The 24,850-nt window shown below is 48.6% G+C and overlaps 1 protein-coding gene across 1 annotated transcript in view; it reads left to right on the top strand.

Annotated features, from left to right (window-relative positions):
* The window catches only part of LOC147218090 (AT-rich interactive domain-containing protein 3B), a 56,875-nt gene that overhangs the window by 24,702 nt on the left and 7,323 nt on the right, over nucleotides 1-24,850 (top strand). Inside the window, exons 4-5 of the mRNA XM_086175230.1 lie at nucleotides 1,512-1,584; nucleotides 23,814-23,997. Of these exons, the coding sequence (XP_086031356.1) occupies nucleotides 1,512-1,584; nucleotides 23,814-23,997 (257 nt within the window). The remainder of the gene's footprint in view (nucleotides 1-1,511; nucleotides 1,585-23,813; nucleotides 23,998-24,850) is intronic.

Below are 24,850 nucleotides of genomic sequence, written 5' to 3'. Positions count from 1 at the left end.
ACAGGCTGTAAACTTTTGACCCGCTCTATATGTCATCGTGGTGACTCTTATGGAGCCCCGGACAGCGATAACTGTAAATGCTGTGAGCCGCCGGCGACTCCGAATGTACAAGATCTCAAATAAATTAAAAATCCCGGTGCAAAATTTTTTTAATCCAGAAAAAATCTGAAATAAATCAGAAATTAAATAGCATTTCTGGTGCAACATTTTATTTTTATTCCAAAAAATTTGAAATGAAATAACATTTCTGGTGCAGCTTTTTTTTTTTTATTCCAAAAACACCAAAATAAATCTGAAATGAAATCATTTTTCTGGTGCATCATTTTTTAAATACACAAAAATCTGGTATTGAAATAACATTTCTGGTGCAACATTTTTTTAATCCAAAAAAATCTGAAATGAAATAACATTTCTGCTGCAGCTTTTCTTTTTATTCCCAAAAAAATCCAAAATAATTCTGAAATGAAATAACATTTCTGGCGCATCATATTTTTTAAATACACAAAACTCTGGTATTGAAATAACATTTCTGGTGCAACATTTTTTTAATCCAAAAAAATCTGAAATGAAATAACATTTCTGGTGCATCTTTTCTTTTTATTCCCAAAAAAATCCAAAATAATTCTGAAATGAAATAACATTTCTGGCGCATCATATTTTTTAAATACACAAAACTCTGGTATTGAAATAACATTTCTGGTGCAACATTTTTTTAATCCAAAAAAATCTGAAATAATTCTGAAATGAAATAACATTTCCGGTGCATCTTTTTTTTTTTATTCCAAAAAAATCCGAAATAATTCTGAAATGAAATAACATTTCTGGCGCATCATATTTTTTAAATACACAAAACTCTGAAATGAAATAACATTTCTGGTGCATCCTTTTATTTGAATACACAAAAATCTGAAGTAAAATAACATTTCTTGTGCAACATTTTCTAATCATCCCTGCCTGGATTGTTCGCGTGATCGCCGCCTATTCTTTGTTCCCGTGGTTAATTTCGACATCGTCCCGGGCGACAAAGCGGGCGAAAGTCAAAACCCGTCGCCGCCGACTCCCGTTCTCTCCCGGGTGTTGTCGCTCGGCTTCGACGCAGTCTGAGGCGTTCTAGCTCTGCGCCGATCGGTCCGAAACCCGAAGGCCTTCAGAGATCCCGCGGCTTCAAAAGAAGTCGCGCCTGACGCCGCCGACTGATGTGGCCTCACCTTTCCTGTTAAAAGCCGCACCTCCTCTAATGCGACGCCTGGCGGGCAGCTGGCGCTACACATCCTGGCTTTGTGAGAGGAAATCACCCGGCGGTGTCGTATACGAGCACCAAAACGCACAAAAAAAAGAAGCCGGCCGTATCAGACATCGGGACGCCGCGGCTCCTCACCGAGCCGTCATACGTTTCCTTCAGGGACGAGTGAAACTGGAGCCAGACGCTCAGCGGGAAGCGTGTTCTTCTTGTCCCGGCGGAGCTCCCTGTCCGTCATGTCCCTAATAAACCTCCCGCTCTTCCTCCTCAGCTGTACGAGCTGGACAACGACCCCAAAAGGAAGGAGTTCTTGGATGACCTCTTCACCTTCATGCAGAAAAGAGGTAATAAAATTCTTCCAGAAATGTAACCACACATCGAGCAACGGCCGCTTTCGTTCTTCTCCTTTTTTTTTTTTTTTTTTTTTTTTTTTTTTGTACGGCACATTTACCGGAGCTTCACGAGTCCCGTCCAGCTCTTTCAGGCTCGCTTTCTTGCGTGAAGACGCGTTCCAACCTATTCGCCGTATTCATGAGCGCGCGCTGCGTGACTATACCATCTCCATTCAGAACTGCAAACTGGAGATTCTCCAGGAGGAGATATCTCCGTCATTTTCCCCCTCTGGTCGCTACATGTTGTGACTCTCGCTGACTAAGAAATCCTCCGTTAATTCCTCGTCCCGGAATAAAGGCCTTAAGAGGTCAGCAGGTGAGGAGCGGCTCGGCCGATCCGGGGGTTCTGCAGAAACGCAGCCAAGAGGATCTGCTGCTCGCGGCCTAACTAACTTATTTAATAGGTCAACAGCCGGGCGGCGCTCATCCCGCGCTGATCACAAACACTCACAAAGAGCTCTTCCACATTTCTGCGTGGCCAGAGTCGAGGTGGAAGCACAGGAAAGGGAGCCACGCGCCACTTCCTGTTTATCAGTGAGCGGTCATGTGACGCGTGTTGTCGTTCTGAAGGCACGTCGGCGCCGAAACTCTCACGGGGTCACTGTTTACCACCAGATTCGGTCGTTTTTTTCCCACCGTGCGATGGTTTTACCCGCACGGGCCGACTTACCGCTCTGGTGATTGTTTGTCTACCTTCCGGTTTAGTTGGTCAACTATCAGTTGATTGCGTTGCGTCACCAAGACTCGGAAAAGAGCGACGCCTGACGACGGTCGGACTCCTGATGTTTCCTTTCCGACAGTGATTGTCGTGAGGCGGGAGGCCGGCGTTAGGAGGGAGCGGGATGAGCGTCTGACGCCAACATGGCCGCCGCTGTCCGTGAAGAGGCGTTTAAAGACAGCGGGACGCGCCGCCGCCACTCGGTAGATCACGGAACACCACGAGCGAAGTGTGCGTGTCGTCCGTGATGCGTCTTCTGTGAAGGTGGAAGATGTTTCCGGGGATTCGGTGCAGCGGTCGGCGTGATGGTTCGATGCTTTCAGAAAGACGAGCGGCTTCGCTCCGTCCGTAACCGGAGTTTAGAAGTGTGCGCGTTACACTTAGCGTAGCATTGTAGCATGAAGGGTGAAGCCGGGAAGTTCAGCATAAAGAAGACAAATAAAAACTCCCCGGCCTCCTTTGTCCACTTTATTTCTTTACATCCTCTTTTATAACGGATTATATTATTCGTATTATATTGATATTCAAATCTTTGTACTTTTTAAGACCTTAAAACACTTTATAGCCTTGACTTTGACACTTTATAGTTTTATTTGTATTTCCTATTCTCCTTCCCTCCTACTATTATTTATTATTGTTATGTTTTACCTGAAACTCTTGCGCAACGATTTCCTTCGGGATAAATAAAGTTGTTCCTATTCTTAATTATCAGGTACATGTTTATTTAAAAATACGTAACAAAACTAGATAGATAGATTCTGCTTCAAGCCCTGAATGTGAATACGCTTTCCTGACGCCAGACTGAGACCTGGATGTTTTGCATCATCCGCCGGGATGGCGGCGTTGTGCTCGCGCTCGGCCCGCCTTGTCAGACACGAGCCGGCGTCCGTCTCGGGCCGGATGGCTCGGCGGCAGCCGGCGGGCCGCGCCGGACGATGATGAATGAAGCCGGAGAAAGGGAGTGTTCGGGGATCCGTCACGGCCCTGTTAGCGTCTCCGTCCGGCGGCAGACACGGGGCGTCGCCGTCCGCTGACCCTTTTCTCACGCCGGTCAGGCCGAGAGATCCATCAAACCGACAACGATGCCGCCGAGCGGCGGAGCGCCGGCGTGCCAAATTCCGCTATTTGAACTTATCCAAAAAAAAAAAAAAAATCAACAAACGAAAGCGGTCTGACTTCACTGTGAATAAATGGCAATGTGCACAAACCCTTTCATTCATCCCTGCCAGTGTTATATAAATATTAAAAATTGATTCTATCAGCGGCTATTTATCTTAAAAATCAAAGCGCGCACCGCACTGTCGCTAAAGACATTAAACGCTGATTCATTTTCTCCTTTTTATTAAAACAACACCTCCGATTCAATTATCGGGAACCTGTTTTGACATTATCGTATTCGGCCGAGATCTATTTGCAGAGTGAATTATACTGAGAGCAACTGGCGCGGATCGAGTTGCGTTATCGCTAACACACACACACACACACACACACACGCTCTCACACACACACACACACACACACACAAGTAAGTGACCGGCGGAGGCCAAGGGTCAGTGTCCGACACGGGGTGTAACGGCGCTCATCTATAATACAAGAAGGCGGCGCAAGGGGAAATAATTAGATGGAAGCACGGCGTTTTCTTTTGTTTTTTTTTGTTTTGTTTGCCCTGTACGTGTTTTTGGGAAGCATCGTTCCAGCGGGGACGCCGCTCGCCCCCCTGCCCTCCCCTCCTCGCTTTAAATATGGATGCGGACGACATCGCTATCGCCATTAGAGAGAGCTAATGTAACGGCGGGACAGCGGGGAAGGGTATAATTTCAGCGACTCTGGAGTTGTTCACCCCTCCTTCGAGACGAGAGGCACTTGGCTGACCTGCGCCGTCTCTCAAACGGGAGTCTTAATCACAGGGAACAAATTGCTTGGCTGGATTCCCTTTTTTGTGTCGGTGCCAAGAGTGTAGGAGACCCAGAGCGAGCCTTCCCTCGGCTCATGTCGACGGCACCCTCTAATTACGCCGCATTTACCCTTCATTCTGTTTCCACTTCAAAGAAACAGGTTAGAGATTATTACACTCTTTTTTTTTTTTAATGAAAGAGCACAATATGCTGTTGGATTTAATGTCATTATTATTATGTGGGATTTGTGAGAAGCCGGTCGTACGCCAAAATGTGAGCCCGTGACGACTGACCTTTCAGAAGCGGCAGGCTTTTTAAAAGAAAGAAAGAAAAAAAAAGATAAATAAAATGTGACGACTTTGTGCGGGAGATTTGCGAGGTTAAAGGGAATCTGGTGGAATCTCTGGACGAATAGAGACAAATGGCCAAGTACTTTTCCCACCTCGTGGCAGGGCCTCCGGGCCTTGAGAGGAAAGCAGCAGCGGAAGGAAAACTTACGAGGGATTCCCATTTCCTGCCCCCTGCACTTAAAAACAGCCGCGTGTGAGTGTGTGTGTGTGTGTGTGTGTGTGTGTGTGTGTGTGTGTGTGTGTGCGTGTGTGCGTCTTAATGGTTGAGGAATTTTAGCAGCTGTCTTAAATCCTGTCCTTGCGTTAAGGGGGCCCATTGATGGGCTGTGCATCATGGAAATGGCTGCCGACGCACATACAAAGCCTCCCCTCGGTTACTTTCCCTCGGCTCATTACTCTCCAGGCCGAACGCCATCCCTGCACCCCGCTTCATTTTCATTTATTTACAGTAAACCCTTGTTTTTTTTCGCGGGGGTTACGTTCCAAAAAGAACCCGTGATAGGCAAAATCTGTGAAGTAGAAACCTTTGTATTTCTTCACAATTATCATACAATTAAATACTCTATTATACATTGAAAAGAAAGAACAAACCATTTTACAGACTCAATCATTTGTTTCACAAATAAAAGTACTGTACTTTAGAAAGGTTTTTTTCAACAAATAACTTCTGTACTGGACTGTCAAATGATAATTTTAATCATCAATGTGAACAGAAGGCTTCAAATAGCGGAGATTAGCTCCGCCCACCGCGACCCGAGGAATTGGATTAAACGGGAGAAAATTAAAAATGATGACGAAAAAACAGTTGCAACCCTTTTTGCATCCTTATTAAAACTTATCGCCGCTGTCGTCCTTATGTTTTTTTCTTCCTTCTTTATGGAACGAACGGAAGATTCATTCATTCTGTAACGCCGACCTACAGCCGCATAGCTTTTACCTTCCCGTGCTCGTAAATTTGTCAAGCTGTTTTACATTCGTGTACATATTAAACTGCAACGTTATTGACGCACAGGTAGAGAGGAAGCGGAGTGACTTTTTAGCCAATCAGAATGCAGAACACAATGCACCATGCAAATCCGTGAAGTAGCGAAACCGTGAAAAGTAAACCGCGTCACAGCGAGGGATCGCTGTATTTTTATTTTGCAAAACCGAACCTCCTCCTCCTCGTCCGTCCGGGTCGGACGGATAATGAATATAAATGCACGGCGGCCGGAGGAGGAGGAGGTTCTGGTCCCCTCATGAGTTACGCTGACATCACGGTTCATCATATCCATTACCGGGTTTTGCTGTTTCACCCCCGGCGGGAGCGAGCGGAGCCGCCTCCACGCCGGCCCGACGCCGCTCGCCACCTCAAAGCTCTTCCATCCAGCAGATGGGCCGCTGTTTGTTTTGCTTTGTCACCCGGCCACTTTCTCAATTTGGCCGGGGAGACTTTGAGTCCTGTTTTTTTTTTTTTTTTGAAAGAGAGGCAATCTGGGGCGGCGGGCGGAATATGAAGAGGAGGGAAGCGAGAGAGCGATGCATTGCGACCGCCTGTCAGCGCCGTCCACTTGAGATGATTAATGGCCGCGGGCCGTGATGGACGGGCGCCGGGCCGGAGGCTCCTGTTCCAGGAGGTTTGGGGATAATTGGCGTAAAGACAAGTGTTTTAGACTCCTTCTGCTTTGGCCGGAGGGAAAAAAAAAACACGCGTTGCGGCGGGCAAAAGCTGGATGACGCCCCGCTGTGACGCTCTTAATCGGAAGTGTAGATTCAGCTTAAGCGCGGCCACATGGTGCGCTATCGCCGCTCCGGGAGAAAACGCCTCGGCGGTAGATTTAGGTCTGTTTATAGTAATAAAGCATTAAGCCGACCTCGTCTGCTGTCATTAAGCTGCTCTGGAGACACGGAGAATTAGAGAAGAAAAAGGGAGGCGGTAATTATTGAAATGAAGATGTAGCCGCTGCTACGTGGAACACCTCCCGCCTGTTTAAATGTAAAAACTCATTTTTGTGAGACCAACGTGCACCGGGCAAGACATCAGAGGAGGTTCCCTCACTGTAACCCTGAGACCGAGGCTCTGTCCACACCAATTACTCCATGAATGGGCTCTGGGGGACGGCTGTGCATTATATTACTCCCCCGGTCAGCCTCACGCCGCCTCTCCCGCTGTACAAACACCGACGCCACAATAGGAACATTCTCTCACTCTTTGATTCGCCCTCATTTTCCTTTTCACTGACCACCTCTTCACTTCTGGAAAGTGGCAGCACCTGGCCGCTTCCACAACAAACACGCCGGGCTTTGTTAGCCGGCCCGTCGGATCGCGGCTTTCGCCGTTTTTTTTCCGTCCGGGGGGGGCGACCCCGAAGGGGGGAATAAAAAAAAAAAAAAACAAAAAACACGCCGCTGGCCGCAGACGTTACCATGACGACTTTAAATCATTTCTTCATAGGACGCCGGCGCCGAGCATCGATTCAAACGCACTTAGGAAATTACATTTCTCTCCTTGCCTTCATTCTTTTCCTCCTCTCTTTTTCTTTTTTTCTCCTCCCCCCTCTGTTTATTGTGCTACAGTGACAACCACTGAAACTTGATAACACCGTGGGGGATAGGGGTGGAGGACTGCTCCGTGGCCTGTTTGGCGAGGCCGGGGTGGACGGCGTGGGGGGAGGGGCTGGATTAAGGGGCCTCCTGTCCTGCACGGGATGATTAATGATCTCCAAATAAGCGGGCCCACCTTCTTTCTTCCTTTTTTTTTTTTTCCTTTTTCTGATAGGCCATTGCTGACGGACAGCAGACAAGGGAGAGGCCGTCGCGTGTCCGAACGTTAAAAGAGAGAATGAAGGATGTGGAGGGCAGACGTGGGCGACACGGTAGTCGACGAGGGCAGACGGGGCGGCGTGACAAAAGAGGGGGTGTGCGGCGGCGGCGGCGGGGGGGGGGGGTTTAAGGGAGACGTTGGTCAGCTTGTGGAAATGAGAGCGTGATCTGCCATTTCCCCTTTGGGAAGCCCTCCGCCGACCGGCATTGCCAGCTAGACAGAAAGATAATCAGGCTCTCGCGGTGGAAGAGCGCGGGGCCCCCCGCTCGCAGGAAAAGGCCGGGCGCCCAGAAGCGTAGCGGCCCCAGAACGCCGCTTTTTAATCAGCGCCGGACTCCCCGACGGGCGGCGGCGCGACTTTCCTCCGGGGCCGCGTCCGACGAAAGACGCCGCGGTCGCCGTTGATGTATGAGATTGTCTTTGGGTTTGAAAGAAAAAGAGCTCCACCCCGTCGGCTGGCAAATTACAACCTTCGGCCGCTCCGCGCTGCCCTTCCTCTGGCAACCAGAGGAAATAGTACTTTTCATAATGTTTATTTTGGTGTCGGGTCGGGGGGCGCGTGATAGGAATCTCCAGTCGTAGCTCTTTGTTTGCGTCTCACAAACCAAGGCTGCTCTTTGTGTCTTTTCCTCTCCTTATCCCAGCCCCCAATCTGCATAGCCTTCCCTGTCATTTCCTCTGTCATTTGCCCAGATCCCCCCGGCCCGCACACACACACACACACACACACACACACACACACACACACACACGGCCGGGATTGCCACCGTGCTGTCCGTCTTTAATTACGACCATACTGTAAAGGGATTTGAGTCACTTAAGCTGCAGAGCCAGAGAGATTCTTAATCACCACGCTCATAAGTAAGAGAGCAGGGAAGAGGGGGACGCTCAGCGCTCGGGTGAAAAATAACGCGCATCTTGTTTTTTTTTGTCGTCACCTTTTTGGAAATATCGCCAATGGATCGGGGGATCCGACTCCCCTGGATTTCGATTAGCCGGGAAATGAGCTCGGCCACGGGAGAAATGACATGTCGCACGTGTCTGCAGGCCCGGCGGCCATGACGGAACAAGACCTCCGGGTTCTCAATTCTCCTTCAAGATGCTAGAATGTCCAAGCTGTAAAAATGAAAACAAAACTCCACGCCTTTTTTTTTGGACAAAACGACATGCATAGGAGCACCGAGTCGATGACTCGATCCAAGATGGCGGTCGGTGGCGGCTCGCATCGCCTCCCTCGAGATCCGCCTCGACACCGTCAACCAAACTTTTTATAAAAGCGCGGCGCTCTGCCCGAACCAAACCCGGGTCACGTCAAAAAAAGCGGTAAATTCTGACGAAGGACGTGGAGTTAAATGATGGCGTCAGACTGGACGGAGAGGGGGAACGGTCTTAGGGGGGCTTTGTTAAGCTGTTCCCACATGCAACTCCTGTGATTCATACTTGCTATCTCTGCATATTTGTGTGTCTTGCTTCTCCATCTGTGTCCTGTGTGTGTGTGTGTGTGTGTGTGTGTGTGTGTGTGTACTCTTAAAGCAATGTTTCCTGGCCTCCACACCCCTGTGATGGATGGTATGAAACACATTACAGCCCCCAGAGGAGCCCTACACCAGTACAATAGCCCTGAGCTCACTTCCAGTGCAGCCCAGCGGACGGTGTTTTTGCACACACACACTCACACACACACACACACACACACTCAGTGAAACACACATCAACAGTTACAGAGATCAGCGGGGGGCCTAATGGAAAACAAGACGCTTGATTTGAGGAGAGAAATGGACATTAAACACAGAGCTGCCAAGTGCTTTTTCCCCCCTTTCGTCGAAGCCGTTTGAGTTGATGTGTTTTTGCGCCGCCGTCCGGGACACGCGATTACGCCGAGGTAATGGTCGGCCATCCAGGCGCCGCCGCCGCCGCCGCAAACAGGACGTTTCCACCCTTCGGATTTTTTTTTTTTCCTCCTCGGCGTGAAACCCGGAGACACGAGCATCTGCTGGATGTTCTGTCTTTTCTGGTAGTTTGCTGGAATGAAAGGATGTTCGGCCTTATCGGATAACACATTCAATTCAGGCAATTTCCAAAGAGAAGGGGAAATGAATAAAATCGCTCAGAGTATCATTTCCCTTGTTCGTCATTTCGCTCGCATCCCGCCGACTTAATTTTATTTAATTTATCATAAAGGCACCGGATGACTCCCCGGATTGATTCGTTGCCATGGATTCCGAAAGCCGACAAATGAATTAGCATCGACGGGGTCTAAAGCACGTTTTGAACCGGCGCTCGCCATCTCGCCGTCTCCACCTCCTCCTCCTCCTGGCTTCATATCAGCAGCCGATGTCTCTGGTATCGATGGAAGCTGCCGGACCTCCAATCCGATCGTCCGCCGATGGGTTTATCTGTCGATCCGTGTGTCGGCTGATCTGGACAGTTATTGTCATTCCTCCTCGTGTGACGTCGGTTCAGACTATTCCTGATTTTTAAGCGTTGCGGTTAAATAACGCGCAGAGATCATTCTCATCGGATTTCGTTTCGAACTTCAAAAATCACCTTAAGATGAGGGCGATTTCTACTTTCCATTTTTGTCTTATTTTCTCACGTCACCTGCTCCGACTCAGGCCTTCCTTTGTCCCCTGGAGCTCCGCTTCACATCCCAGTCACCTGCATTTCACGCTATTCAAGTCAAGTTAGACCCGCCTTCTGCAGTCCGATCACAGGAATTTACAGTTAATGCCGCGGCCCATCCCTCTATTATTCCTGCAACATGCCACTGACATGTCGCGGTGACATATGCATTCTTAGGATGGCTGCGAAGATCTCGCAAGGCTGTTTGCAAGGCCCAGATATTGGCTTACTTTCCTCTCGACTCGATCTTCCGGTGGAATGTAAATCTGGAGCAGAGGTCGTCACCGTGGATGAGAAGTTTGCTCTTTCATTTATTTATTTTTTTTTTTTAAATTTGGAATCACACGACGGGCGTAAAAGCACCTCAGGTGGTTCTGAGGTGTTTCTCCAGCATTCAGGTGGAAGGCAGCTCCGCCTTCTTTTTGAGATCAACCGTCTATGGTTCCTCAAATTTAATTTTTTCCACAAAAAAATGATATTTTCTGTGAGCCAGTTCCACCCAGTGGAAGACGACACAGGAAAAGAATCTTTGTTTGCACGGTGGATTACATGACTTGTTTTTGCCTATAATGCTCATGGAAATGAGACTCCTTCTGTTAGATCTAATTCCAGATTTGAATCTTATTATTCTTTTTTTTTTTTTTGTTTTTGGAAGTGGCTGTAATTATTCTTCTTTAAACACACCTTCAAATGTTTACTCTGAAAATACAGACTCTGCCATGTCTGCCTGAAGATTTGCCCGGAGCAATTATTCAAAAACCGGGTCAGAGGGTCTGGTTTGAAGTGGCTGTTTTCATGTAGCGCTGCAAATACAGCACCTGAAGCGCGCAGTGCGAGTTTTAGTACCTGAAACATGCCGCCCCCCAATTCCAGCACCCATTTTCTGTCTTCTTTGGATCATTGTTGGTCACCTTCAAACATGGCCGCCAGACGCAGTAACATGAAACACTAATGGACGAATAAATGGATGGACTCAGAAGATATTTACTTTTCAAGACGAGGACAAACAGAGCCCGGCAGGAAAAACCCATCCAGTTCGCCGCCTTTCTTTACGATCGCGAGGAGTCGAAAAGGAAATTCCGTCCACGAGCTTCGGTCCTGTAGTTTTTCGCTCGGCTTTCAGTTTTAATCTGAATCTGCAGAGTTTGCCGCCCCTCAGCCCGCAGGACCGGAAGCTCGCGGTTTCTTTGACAGGTGACAGGATGTAGCCTCGTGATGGATAGTTGGGCTGATGGATGCTAATTTAGCTTCCATAAATAGGTCAGTATGTTTCCGATGTTGTGAAACGTCACGTCCACATACTCCACATGTGCGCTTTACGTCGCCACGGTTGCCACCAAATGCATCTTCTAGAAGGCAGCGCGAGGTTCAGCGTCGACCTCCTAGTTCCCACTTCCGTTTCAGACAATCAACAAACCCGAGGGGCTTCCGATCTCGGTCTTTCTAAGGTGGAGAGCGCGGTGGATGGCGCCGGTCTGTGCGGCCATTAAATACATGACGGCATGCGGACGAAGAGTTCTCCTTCCTGGTTCAACCGACGGCATGTTTGTTTGTTTAGAAGTTTATTAGGACAGTGTACAAATACATTAAGCACAGAGGCAGAGATGTTCGTACCAGATTGTAGCTCATAGCTAATTTCCATCTGTAGTCCTGGACAATACAAATATAAAACTGTATGAAATAGACAATAGATATATAATATACAGATAGGCAATAAAATATGTATTTTGCAAGTTGAAAGTGCTATTATTGTGATATTGTTGTGATATTATTACTTTGGTCATCTGGGGCCATCAGATGTGACCCAGAAGGTTAAAATACCCGTCTGGCATTGTTAGCGTTAGCATGTTTGGTGCTCCAGAGTCCAATTCTTAACGTCCCGTGTAAAGGTGTGAAAATCAGTCATGTCCTTCAGATTGTCTGGAAGCCCATTCCATTCTTTTATGGCTTTACAGGAAAGGGCAGATTGTGAAAAGGCAGACTTTCTTTTAGGAACATTGCAGTCTCTTCTAGAAACCGACCTTAGCACTCGACTTGTGAGTTGTGAGCGAGGCTTGATGGAGGTCTCAAGAGGGTCTTAAGAGATGTCTTCTTCTTCTTCGTCCGTTCCAACACTGCTACCTGAGTGGCTTCCGGTGGTGCTGCTCCGTTAGCGGCCTTTGGCATCTGCAAATTTACTTGCTACCTCCGGCTTCCGTAAGCGATCCTTCACGGCCTCTGGGTCGATTGCGGTCACGCTAACGCCGGCCCCGCTGGCGGAACGATGTATCGGCGCACGGTTCACGGTTCACACCTCCTAAATAGACACCGACATCGACTTTTTATCGATCGTCCTGGGTTTGAATAGTTCGTTCGGTTTTATAATCGTAGCCGTGGTGGTGGTCTGCTGGTGATCCACGCACAGGGGTTAGCTTAGCACGCCCTCGTGTTCATTTGTCTTCTGCTGGGGTGACGTAGGCGGTTACTTCGAGTCACTTGTAGCAGCGACATTCTAATTCTATTTAAGGAAGCGGTTGCACGTTTGGGTGACGTGGTGGGATTAGTGTTTAAGCTGTGAGCGGCGGTGGGGGTTGGGGGCGGGGCAGAGATGGGGGGGCGACCAATAGATTGACAGGAGGCAGCGCGCCCCCCCCCCCCCCCCCCCACACACACACACCTCCCTTGACTGGACGTTTAAAGAGGAATTTAAGTACATAGGTGTTTAAACTCCAATACAAGCAGAGATGTATGCTCTCCCAAACCTTTGACCCGTCGAAGCCTTCAAACATACAAACCTCCAAAATATCATGCGGACTTTTATCTCCTCGGGACGTCGTAGTAAAAGAGACGTCCACGTTTGCGTCCGTCCGTCCGTCCATCCATCCATCTCTCGCCGCTCCATATCGGTCGGTGTTGATTGGGGTCCGGTCAGTTGATCCGCTCGGTCCCGGAGGATCCGGGGGATTTGGGTTACAGTCTCACTTTTCGCGCCATCCAACCTTTCCAATCTCCTCCCCCCTGGATTCCACCAGGTGACCCATCTTCATGACCCGCGGTGAAGGAGTCATGTTTCCCTTTTTTTTTTTTTTTTCTTCTCTCAAATGGGTCTCTCCTGAGCTGCCACTGCTTGGACAGTTGTTCGTCGTTGACGTCCATCAAAGATTGGCATCTCGTGTGATCCGAACTCGATCGCCGATCGATAGATAACGCCTCCCGCCGATCGGAGACACAGGTTCCTTAACAGAGTCACACAGATTCTTACAAAACCTCATAACAAGATACACATTATACTATATTCTTTATAGATCACTTATTTGCTCACTAGTGCGCGAAATAAATAAATAAACAAACAATCAAACAAATAAATAAATAAAACACAAAAAAAAACAAAAAACATCTAACTCAGTCAAATAGAGATAATATCTTCAACTCTCCAAATATTTTTTGATGGGTGCCCATTTGTCAAGATAAGATAAGATAAGAACAACTTTATTAATCCCGAAGGAAATTGTTGTGCCAGAGTTACAGAAAATATAACAGTAATAAATATTAAAAAGAAAAGGCAGAATTGGAAATAAAATAAACTATAAAGTGTCTCAGTGAAACTATAAAGTGTCTTAGTAAACAAGTGATAAAACTATAAAGTGTCTTAGTAACAAGTGAGGTAAGGAGTGCACAATCGTATGATAAAAGGAAAAATTGTAGTGTAGCTGTTATGAAATGAAATATTGCACAGTTCTGAATATTGCAAGATGTAGGTCTGTCTGAAGTTGTACGTTTGCTGTTCTGCGTTCCATGCAGTTTCCATCCTTAAGCCTCTGACGCCATTAATAGAAGAACTCTAAGCGAAAACACCTGGTTTTTTCCTTAAATCGCTCGTTGATGCCGTACCCATAATAACTTGCTGTGGATCAATTGGTCTGTTTAATTTTAAAATCTCACTTATTTGTTTTTTTAACCTCTTCCCAGAATTTCATCAGTTTAGGGCAGTCCCCAAAAAATGTGGGAAAAGTACCCCGTTATGCCACAGCCAACACAGCCCCTCCAGCACAGGGGAGAACAGTTATTATCATAAGAAGCTATTATCAAGGGAGTTTTAAAATACCTTATTCTTAACTTCCAGCTGAACTCCCTCCACGTTGGGCTGCTTAAACATTGTTGCCAGGGCAACCAAGAACCCTCCCGTTCTCCATCAGCAATCACGGCATGAGATTCCAGTTCCCACTTCGCTTTCACATCCAGTGTGTCCACTAAAGATATTGTATTTTTAATGTTCATTTTGTTCTCAACTAACAGGACACTTTTAGGCGCCATTTATTTCCAGCGCTCTGTGGTGAGCAGTTGGAAAACATACTTAATACCACCTGTGGGTACTGATATACATACGGAGTACACAGAGGCGCAGCAGGTGGAGTGTCAGGCGCCACTGCAGGGCTTCTTTTGTTTCTCTAAGTTTCTGTCATTTCCATATAATAAGCCGCTACTTTTTCCACACGCTGAAACAGCGGTGCGACTAATTTGTGTTTTTTTTTTCGGGGCTGACGAGCTTCACCGCGCCAAAACATTTCGTCACGTCGGACCGATGAAACGAGCGTGAAATTCCGAAGCCGTTCGATTCCGACGGCGAAGAAGACGACTTTAACGGTTTCAGCGCGCGGGAGGAAAGCCGAGTTAGCCGTCAGCTGAAAGGACAAAGCACGGGTAGAAAATGGATGGACTTTTCCTCGTCTTATTTATTATTCATATTTTTCATCGGCCGTGTTACAGCTACTGTTCGGAAAAAGCATTACCAGTATTTGTGGATGTTACCGGGATGTGTTTCATTAAAAGTGTATAAATGTTTGTGTGTAAATATCTCACGTTACAACATGGACGCCTGCGGCTTCCAGACAAACGCGTCCTATACATGCACACATAGATTTATTGAGTTATTTTTTGCCGTTGTGGCTGATATTCAGGTGCGCTCATTAGTCCCAAAATGATGGTACTCATCCAAATTGCTGCGTATCAGTGACTATATCCCTTTTACTTTCAAAGGTCACAGCGCTACCTTACTAATTAATACCCAGACTCCGTCACGGAAAGCAAACACACACCCCAACACACACCATGCGTGATAATTAGAAAGGTAGGCAATTACGTTGACATTCGCCGGAGCGTCTCGGCGCGGCACGACGGCACCAAATGTCACGCCGCCGGTCGTATCGATGGCGGCGCGGCAGCCGCTCCCCGGACGCTCACACAAAGGTCAGGGTTCACGTCGAACCCGCGGAAGTTTCCGGAGTAAAAGACGCGCCGCGTTGAGCCGAACGTCCCCGGCGCCGGGATTGGGTTCAGTTCCGGAGCCCCGAGGCGGTTTGCAGAACTGATATCCAATTTGCACATTTCACATATTTAACAAATATTTGAATGAAACAAAGAACATTAAACAAATGTTTGCATTTCCTTTTCTCCCTCCTTCGGTTCCCACTGTGTTCAAACGGAGATTTCAAAATGGACGTGCAGATATACATCGATGTCCCCGCCCCCTGCGCGCTATTGATCTTCCAACCAATCTATTGACTGATCGGCGTGTTGTTACACCTCTGTTTAAAATCCGGTTTGTGTGTGTGTGTGTGTGGGGTTTAGCCGCTGATATCCGACGGGGGTTAATTACCCCGGGGGGGGTTATTTCTTTGGGGAAGAGTTGGAGGCACTGAAAGGTCAGGAGACGCTTCTACCCGTTGGATCCTGCGGCCATTTCAAATATTGCAGAAAAGAAAGTTATTTTTGGATTTGAGGTCGGGCCCGCTAGCGAGTAGCGCTACCGCTAAAAAAAAAAAAAACAAAAAAAAAAACCGACAACCTCCTCCTCCAGCGGCAGCCAATGAGATTTACGGCTCCTGGCCCTTGTTTGGAACCCGGCCAGTTTCGTGATGTTTTACACCGTGAGCAGACACCGTTGACAGTGCACAGAAGACAGCTCATTTAATATATTGGCTGCCCCGCGCGCCGCAGTATTTCTTACTAAGAAGCTACTTTTACTGTTTCCCGGGTTTGGAAAAATAGCTGGAAGTGACTTATCCATCACGGCGTGTTTGCTCTGCCCCGTTTGTATTTGTTCTCTCTTTGAGATAAGAGCAGACGTTGGAGCGGGAGGGCAGGATTCAGCAAAAAATTGATCATCCTAAACTAACAAAATGTAATATCTGTATCGTAGCAGTTGGCTGTGTGCAAACAGGCTCCCAGGGATGGTAATGATGTACGAGGGCATTTGCATGAAACCTCGCCGGAGTATTGGTTCTTGACAAATACGTGTTCCGCCCTGTGCCAGATGGAGCGTTTGATTTCGGGGTTATTCTGCTCCGCCGACAAGTTTTCGCCATTTCACGGTGATGTTTACGTCCATACGCTGTTGGACTGTGAAGGTCCAACGGGGGTTTCATCCGTCCACGCTCGCCGCACCTCAGCGGCCAATCGCAGCAGCCAGGAGGAGAGACGTTCACCTTCATCCACACCTACCGACCACCGGGAGGCTTCAGTGACCCTGGGACTGGTTTTGGGAACAAGGAGAAAACTAGGGTAGGAGAAGAGCATGGGGAGAAGACTCCAGAGATTATTCAGGCAGGAGAAGACATACAGAGAGAACCCAGGCTGGAGAACATGGAGGCTCCACTCAGAGAGTCCTGGCAGGAGCGCAGGGAACCTACATGGGGGAAGGAGAACATGGGGAGAACCCAGGCTGGAGAACATGGAGACTCCACACAGAGAGACCAGACAGTAGAACATGGGGAGAACCCAGGTACATGTCGGTGGAGGTCATGGTGAATTCTTGTCCAAATCTTCTTGTTTTGGCAACTGGACTTGAATGTCTTCACTTTAAGATCCAGGTAGGAGTAGAACCTGGAAAGAACTCACAGAAAACCCAGTCAGGACTCTGAGAAAAGCCAGGCTGGAGAACCTGGAGAGACCCCAGAGAGAATCACAATGGGACCGTCTCAAGTAAAACCAAAGTTGAAGTGAACACAGAACGGCATCACATGACGTTCCATATCTGAGCCGCCGCCGTTGCCGTGGTCCCCATGCAGAAGATACCCCTGGACCCGCCCCGCCTTGAAATGGACGGACGGCAAACTGTTATTTGTGCCGCGGCCCTGATTTCCCCGTCCGCCTTCGCGCGCCCTCCCGTCCTCCCACAATAATGGCGTTATTGACCCGTTCGGGGGTGAAAGGCGTGCACTCGGAGCCGTGGAGGTATCGACCAACATATCATGGCCTTTATTAGACGTCCGTCCTTCCCTCCTCTGTCTGTCCGTCTCTCTACCAGCTGTGGCTTAGAATAGCGATGCATCCATAGTGTAGCGTTACATTCAACTTCCTCCCGCCGCGAGTGCATATCTCAACACTTGATATGAATTGGTCCGCCATGCGCGCCGGCCGGACTAAAGATAGCGAATTCCACGCACTCGGGGCTTTTTTACCTTTTATGTCCCTCGCCATGCATTAAAAATAAAACAAACATCCAACCCCCCACGCCCGGCGTACAGAGAGGGCTCCTGACAATATGCTGCCCCCTCGTACGAAGGTATAATGTAAACAGCCGGGGGGGGGCTGTCCGAGGTAAAGTAAACCTTCAGCATGTGGAGTCCAGACACTCACCGTCAGTGTCTCCATCCCACGCTAATGAAGGGCTTCTTGGCTATCCACCGCCGCTGTCCAATGGCGGATTTACAAATAAAAGTTGAGCGAAGTTTGCAAGTCGACTCTTGTAGTTGTGGATTTAATATGGGATCGGTTTGAAACTGCGACATTTCCACATTCTCCCGGGTGAAGCATTCCGGGTGGCTCGTAGCCGACTAGGGGACTCAAAGTATACCGGACAGCTTGTAGCATACTGGGCAACCCCTTAAAGTATACCTGGCAGATTGTAGCGTACTGTGCAGCTTGCAGGATACCGGGGGGCTTGTAGCATACCGAAGCGTACCTGGCAGATTTTAGCATACTGTTCGGCTTGTAGGATATCGGGCAGCTAGTAGCATACCAGGCGCCTCGTAGCATAAGCCTGTAGCATACCGGGCGGCTCACACCCTACTAGGTGATTCAAAGTATACTGGACAGCTTGTAGCTTACTGGGCGACTCAAAGATACCTGGCAGATTGTAGCATACTGTGCAGCACGCAGGATGGCTAGTAGCATTCCGCATAGTGGATGGTTCGAAGCGTACTAGGTAGCTCGTGGTGTACTAAGCGCTTGTAGCATACTAGGTGACTCAAACCCTACCGGACGGCTCAGGCATACTGCGTGCCTCAAAGCATACTGGATGGCTCGAAATGTAGCATGCAGCTTGTAGCATACCAGGTGGCTCGAAGCATACAAGACAACTCAAAGCATACTGGAGGGCTCGAAGTGTACCAGGCGGCTAGTAGCATACCATGCGCCGCGTCGCATAAGCTTGTAGCGTACCGGGCAGCTCGTACCCTACTAGGGGACTCAAAGTTTACTGGACAGATTGTAGCGTACCGGGCAGCTTGCAGGCTACCAGGCGCCTCGTAGCATTCCGCATAGTGGATGGTTCAAAGCGTACTTGGTAGCTCATAGTGTACCAGGCAGCTTGTAGCATACCAGGCGGCTCAAACCCTACCGGACGGCTCAAGGCATACTGGGTGCCTCAAGGCATACTGGATGGCTCGAAGCGTACCGGGCGGCTGGAAGCATACCGCATGGCGGGGGTCGGTGCGTCACCCGGACTTGTTTTACTGCAGATTGTGTTTCCACACTAGCAGGGCGCCACACCGCCCCTGCCAACTGAAGGCAGCACCATTGGATCTGGAGTGAGGAGTGTAAGTGTGACGTTGTGGCAGGAGGGAGGAGGCGGGCGGAGATGTGGGCCGCCGCTCCGAAGGGACTCGAGCTGCCACGAGGCCCGGGGCTGTTTGTGTTGGCTGACACCTTTCTTACACCAGTAATCCAGTCTTTCTCCAGCTGGCTCGCAACCACACCTCCCCCTCCCTCTTTCCTCCCTCCTTCCCTGCTCCCTTACCTCCTTCCCTGCTCCCTTACCTCCTTCTATCCTCACCCAATCACTCCCTCACCCTTTTCTCTCCTTATCTCGTCCCTCTCGACCAGACCTATTTTTTTGTTTTTTTTCTTCCTTGTCTCTACCCTTCAGGCTCTGCCTCTTTCTTTATGTTTTTTTCAAGTCCAATAATTCATCCGTAACACACACACACACACACACACACACACACACTCAACAATAATCGCATTCTCCAGAAGACTTGTAAGATAATGCAATCTTTCCTCCTCCTCCTTCCCCGCTGTGAAACCTCACACCGGCTTCTTCGGTAAAAAATTCATTTCCTGTGTGTTCCCCACTGGAAGGGCTTTTTTTTTTTATTTCCTTCTTCTTTTTTTTTGCTCCTCCTTCTCTGTCATTTCATTATTACAAAAAAAAAAAAAAAGTCCACCATGTGAAGTCAGCGATATTTAATTTACCACTGCTGCCGTCGCGGGGCTCCGGATTGATTTATTAGAGAGGCCCTTTAATGCGAACAGCTGTTTCCTGCTAAAAATAGGTCAGAGGTCGGATGAAATGACCTTGTTTTTTTTTTTTTGTTCTCGTGATGAGATAAAAAGCTGGAGCTGCGATGTTAACTATTTGATTTTGTCGGACCGTGGCTTTTTTTTTTTTTTTTTTATTATTATTTTATGTGTGTGTGTCTGCTTAGCGTCCGCCACAGCATCCGGCCCGATATTAGTGATTGTCATAAATCGTGCGCGGGCTGATCAATAGACCCGCCCGGCGTTGCAGTTATGTACACGATGCTTTTTGCTTCATTAACAAACCAGCGGTTTGCTTTAGTTTCTCTGCAGCCGGGAGGATTTTATTTTCTCTTTGCGCTTTTCCCTGAAATGAATCGGCGCCAAACATTTCCAAGTTTTAAACCGGGAGGGGCGTCCGTCTTATTTACGCCGTCCCGTCCGTCCGTCCGTCCGTCCGCAAGTCTTATCATCTGAAGTCTGGCTGTTTGAACGCCGGCCGTCCGGCTCCTGTCGGCGGCGCAGGCCGGAGGAAGGGCTTAGGGAGCGGTGCCGGGGGCCCTCGGCCACGGCGCTTCCCACCGCCGTGACCTCTGACCCCCTGTGCCATTAATCACTAGGCTCCTGATGGCCCTGTCCCTGGGGGAAAATCAGTCCGGGGCAAAGGATGATGGGAGGTGAAGCCTGCAGCCAATTACAGACGGGCTCGGAGCAGCTGAGTGGACAAATCGCGGCTTTACGGGGAAGCCCAGTGCCCAATCGCCGCTCGTTTCGGACCCTCGCCGCCCGGCGCCGTGCTTCGCGCGACCCCGCCGTCCCTGCCCTTCTTAATAAGGCGGAAACGAGCGCAACGACGGCGCGGGGCTCGTACCAAGGGGTCGCGGAGCAGAGCCGGTACCGCCGACTTCAAAAGGCCCGTTTTGGTGCGGCCTCATTAAGCCTGTTAGGCCTGGATGTCTCGGGGTCGGAGCAGATGTCGCGCACCAAAGGCGGCGCCGCGAGCCGACCCGCTCAAATTGAGGAACTCGGTGTGTCCAGGTGCCGTTAATGTCATCTGTTTTTTCAGTTCCCTCGGCCAATTACATTATCAAAGCCGCTCTCCTGCCGCTCCTCTCGCGCCGCCAGACCCGCAAAACCACCGCTTGACAAAACTCACAGTCCAACACACTCCTGGTCTTTCTCCATTACGCTTACGGACGGATAGAACACACACATTTCTATTACATGTAGCTTTCACTGCTGAAGCCTCCCGTCACATGTGTGTGTGTGTGTGTGTCAAATATAAATGCCAAAAAACTATGTTTATCAATCTTACTCCATTTTAAAAGTAGTATTTTGCGTGTGTTGTAATGTGAAGTCGCTCGCAAATTCCTCTTATTTTCTTCCTCTTATTCCTCTAATTCTTTATTCCTCTTCCCTCAGCCGCAGGGAATGTTCAAATCTTGTAGTTAACAGTTAACAGTTAAAACAATTTATATTTCATTGTATTTCTTATTCTTCCTCCTTCCTACTATTATCTATTATTGTTATGTTTTTACTTGAAACTCTGGCACAACAATTTCCTTCGGGATAAATAAAGTTGTTCTTATCTCATCATCTCATCTCAAATCCACAAACTTATGTTTACTTTGAAATAAAAAGGTAAAAAGGGAAACGCGTGTGTGTGTGTGTGTGTGTGTGTGTATATCAAATATAAATGCCAAAAACTATGTTTATCAATCTTCCTCCATTTTAAAAGTAGTATTGTGTGTGTGTTGTAATGTGAAGTCGCTCGCAAATCGCGAATCCACAAACTGATGTTTACTTTGAAATAAAAAGGTAAAAAGGGAAACGTGTGTGTGTGTGTGTGTGTGTGTGTGTATATATATCAAATATAAATGCAAAAAACTATGTTTATCAATCATCTTCCATTTTAAAAGTAGTATTTTATGTGTGTTGTAATGTGAAGTCGCTCGCAAATCCACAAACTGATGTTTACTTTGAAACAAAAAGGTAAAAAGGGAAACGTGTGTGTGTGTGTGTGTGTGTGTGAGAGTGAATAAAAAGCATGGATGTGAATTAAAGCCCAGCTAACAGCTGTGGTGTTAGGATGGGGCCAGCGCTGTTGTGGGGCTCATTTGTTGTGTTCTCATTGTTCGCCGGCGGCCGGTATGAAAACATGGCTTCCTGCTGACCTGCAGTTTAATTCACACATCAATAACCCCTGGCTGATCTCTGACCCCTCCAGTTGTACTAATTGTTTGATGCGGGATTGATGTCCCGACGCCGCATCAAATAACTGACGAGGCGCCGGCCGGCCAGCGCCTCCCGCCGCGTGTTCTGGAAGCGAGACGTAACCCGACAGCCACGCTTTTGTCTCCCAAACCTCCGATTCTCACAGTTTAGCTTCTTTTTCTTTGCGGACTTTGCAACGGGAGACTTTTTGTATCCACAGGCTCACCAGTTTTAAAATGTGAGAAAAAAGAAAAAAAAGACGGGAAACGGCATCCCGGATTCTTCCCTTTACAGATTAGATTGATCAACTTTTGCCTTTAAGGTGGTTTTAGCCGTGTTAGCTTTGTGCTAATCTCAGAGTTTTATTTTGAAATGTTTGCGTGTGACTTCCTGTCTGGACGAGGGGGGGTTTGTTCCCATTTCAATGGAATTTCCTCCGTCAGGTCTGTTGAGTGAGATGTAATCTGAGAGCGCTGCGCCGTTATCCAGCATATTTGCTTTGCGGTAGATTTAAAAAAAAAATAAAATAAAAGCTCCGGGGCCTTTTTTTGGAGAGGTAATAAAAAAAATAACCGCCAGTGTGCGCGACGATTCGTGATTAACTGTGGAAATCATTGCGATATGCTCGAATCACTTTTCATAGTCAAGTTGTGGGGAAAATCTCCCCTGCAAGATCCGAACTTTATTTTTAAACGCTCAGTGCTAAATTAGCCTAATTCAAATAATCTATAGGTTAGCCAGCTTTGGGGATTAGACGTGTGTTTCTCCTGCAGCCGCATTAATCTGCAGCTCTGACCGCCATTTTAGCCACTTCGCCTTCATGTTGTTTTTGGCATATTTTTGTGCAAATGTATTACGAAAGCAGTGCGTGTGTGTGTGTGTGTGTGTGTTTCGAATATATCGACTCCTTAACAAAAGCCTTTTCTGTCTTCTGGCCTTCAACCTGCTAAAAAAAAAAGAATTCTTAGACTCACATCCCATTGTTGCCATGTCAACATGCGGTATGAGGAAACTGTTGGACCAAACAATGAGTGTGTGAGGTTCACCTGAGCGTCTGTAACACAACATGGGCCTCGTGGCCGACTCCCACCTTTCTCAAACACCGCCCTCGCACTGCTCTGCTACAAACGCCATGTTTGTTTTCCACCTTTCAGCCACCGTGGGAAAAAAAGGGAAAAAAAAAAAAAAAAAAAAAAAGCACACACACACACACACACACACGCACACATGCACATGAGCGACGTGGCGAGATCGGAGCCTCACCGCTCCTGGCTGCCGCCGGCCCATGTGACCCCCCCCCCCCCCCCCCCCCCTCCACCTCCAAGCATGGCTTAAAGACATGTTGCTAACTTAAGAAAATGAATCGGGGCTAATCTTTGCAGCCTGATCACACTGCTGTTTTACAAAGTCATTAATGAGTCCAGTTCCAGGTTAAGATCGGAGCGAGGCCGAGGGATTGGCCGGCATTAGCGGCGCGGGGCAAATCTCGGCGGCTCCCCCTGCGTCGGGCCGGCGGCAGCAGCGACAGCAGAGGGGTGTGGATTTACTCGGCACAATCCTCTAAATGAGCTTCATTATACTGGCCTATCCAGGAGCCCCCCGCCCACTGCCGCCCGTGGATTAGCGGCCCGTCACAATCCCCGCTCCCCTCCTCCCGCGCCGCGCCCTCGCACGTTGCACTTTTTGATTCTGTTGCATATTCCAAAGAGCCTCCTCCTCCACGCAGGCTCCGCCGCAGATAAGCCGTTGACAAGATTAATGCATCTGTATCAAAAGTCTAGAGCCGCTTTGCTTTGTGTTGTTTGCGAATCCCCTTTTCCAGGTCAAGCCAGATTGCCTTAACTGGGCTAATATGTTTTCAAGCCAAATGTAACGGCGCGCGCCGCCTCCCGGCGCTTCGCTTCAGACGAAGCCGGCTAATTTCCCGTCCGTCCATTAGCTTAGCATCTTTCCACGAGGTGGTATTTCTACAGATTTTTAAAAAGCCGTGGAAGGAACGGCTATTTACGGCGACATAAATGGGCGTATGAAAGTGTTTTGACGAGAACTGACCCCCCCTTCCTGTTCCGTCTCCTCCGCAGGAACCCCGGTCAACCGCATCCCCATCATGGCCAAGCAGGTCCTGGACCTCTACATGCTCTACAAGCTGGTGACGGAGAAGGGCGGCCTGGTGGAGGTGATCAACAAGAAGATCTGGCGGGAGATCACCAAGGGCCTCAACCTGCCCACCTCCATCACCAGCGCGGCGTTCACCCTGCGCACGCAGTACGTCCACGCCTCTCCGCCGCCCACGGCAAAAACGAATTTCGTCCGGCTGTCCGTGACGCCGTTCTGGAGTGTTTACAGATACTCGGTCATCCCAATCTTTATTGGACTAATGCAATTTACTCCGTCTAAATAAAGAACGGCCGCCATCTGACTCAGAAGTAGGAAGCAGTGTGTGTGTGTGTGTGTGTGTGTGTGTGTGTGTGTGTGTGTGTGTGTGTGTGTGTGTGTGTGTGTGTATCAATATTAACCCTTGCCCCCCTCCATGTTTATACACAGTGTGTTTCCCCTCCGCCGAGACGCTTTCCCTTTCCGCATCCGACCCCTCCGTCCATTACATCACACACACACACACCTCATCGATCGCCATGGATTTATTGACGCCATCCGGGGTCAGAGTTCACCGTGACTAAGATGGGGTTGACTGACAGAAAAAAAGGAAACACACACACACACACAAAGACACACAGATAAACAGTAGGTCGGCCTGTGTGGTCACACCTCCGCCCCGCTGGCCGCTCAGGTGCCCTAATGAGTCTTTATGTATATTTAATGTTGCTGCGGCGGCGCTGCTCCGCAGGCTCTATCTAATGGACGCTGCTCTTAGACGATTATTGATCGGCGCTGCCGCTGTTGTTGTCGTTGCACCATTACGAAGTCAGCATAGATAATACCGTACCTTTCTTTTTTTTTTTTTTTTTTAAACCCTACCTTCTAATGGGATGGAAAACATGCGCGCCGAGGGCCGAGCCCCGCCGGGAAGGAGTAAATATTATGACATCCGAGGGCACGTTATGTCCTCGGGTATGAAGATCCCCCGCGGTGCGGTGAAGGTACTGCAAGCATCACGGCG

Source organism: Fistularia commersonii, chromosome 27 (assembly GCF_037954325.1).
Source record: "Fistularia commersonii isolate RoL2024-O1a breed Wild chromosome 27, RoL_Fcom_v1.0, whole genome shotgun sequence".
Taxonomy (NCBI): domain Eukaryota; kingdom Metazoa; phylum Chordata; class Actinopteri; order Syngnathiformes; family Fistulariidae; genus Fistularia; species Fistularia commersonii.
Note: the sequence above shows the minus strand (reverse complement) of the source record. Positions and strands in the feature narration are given on the sequence as shown.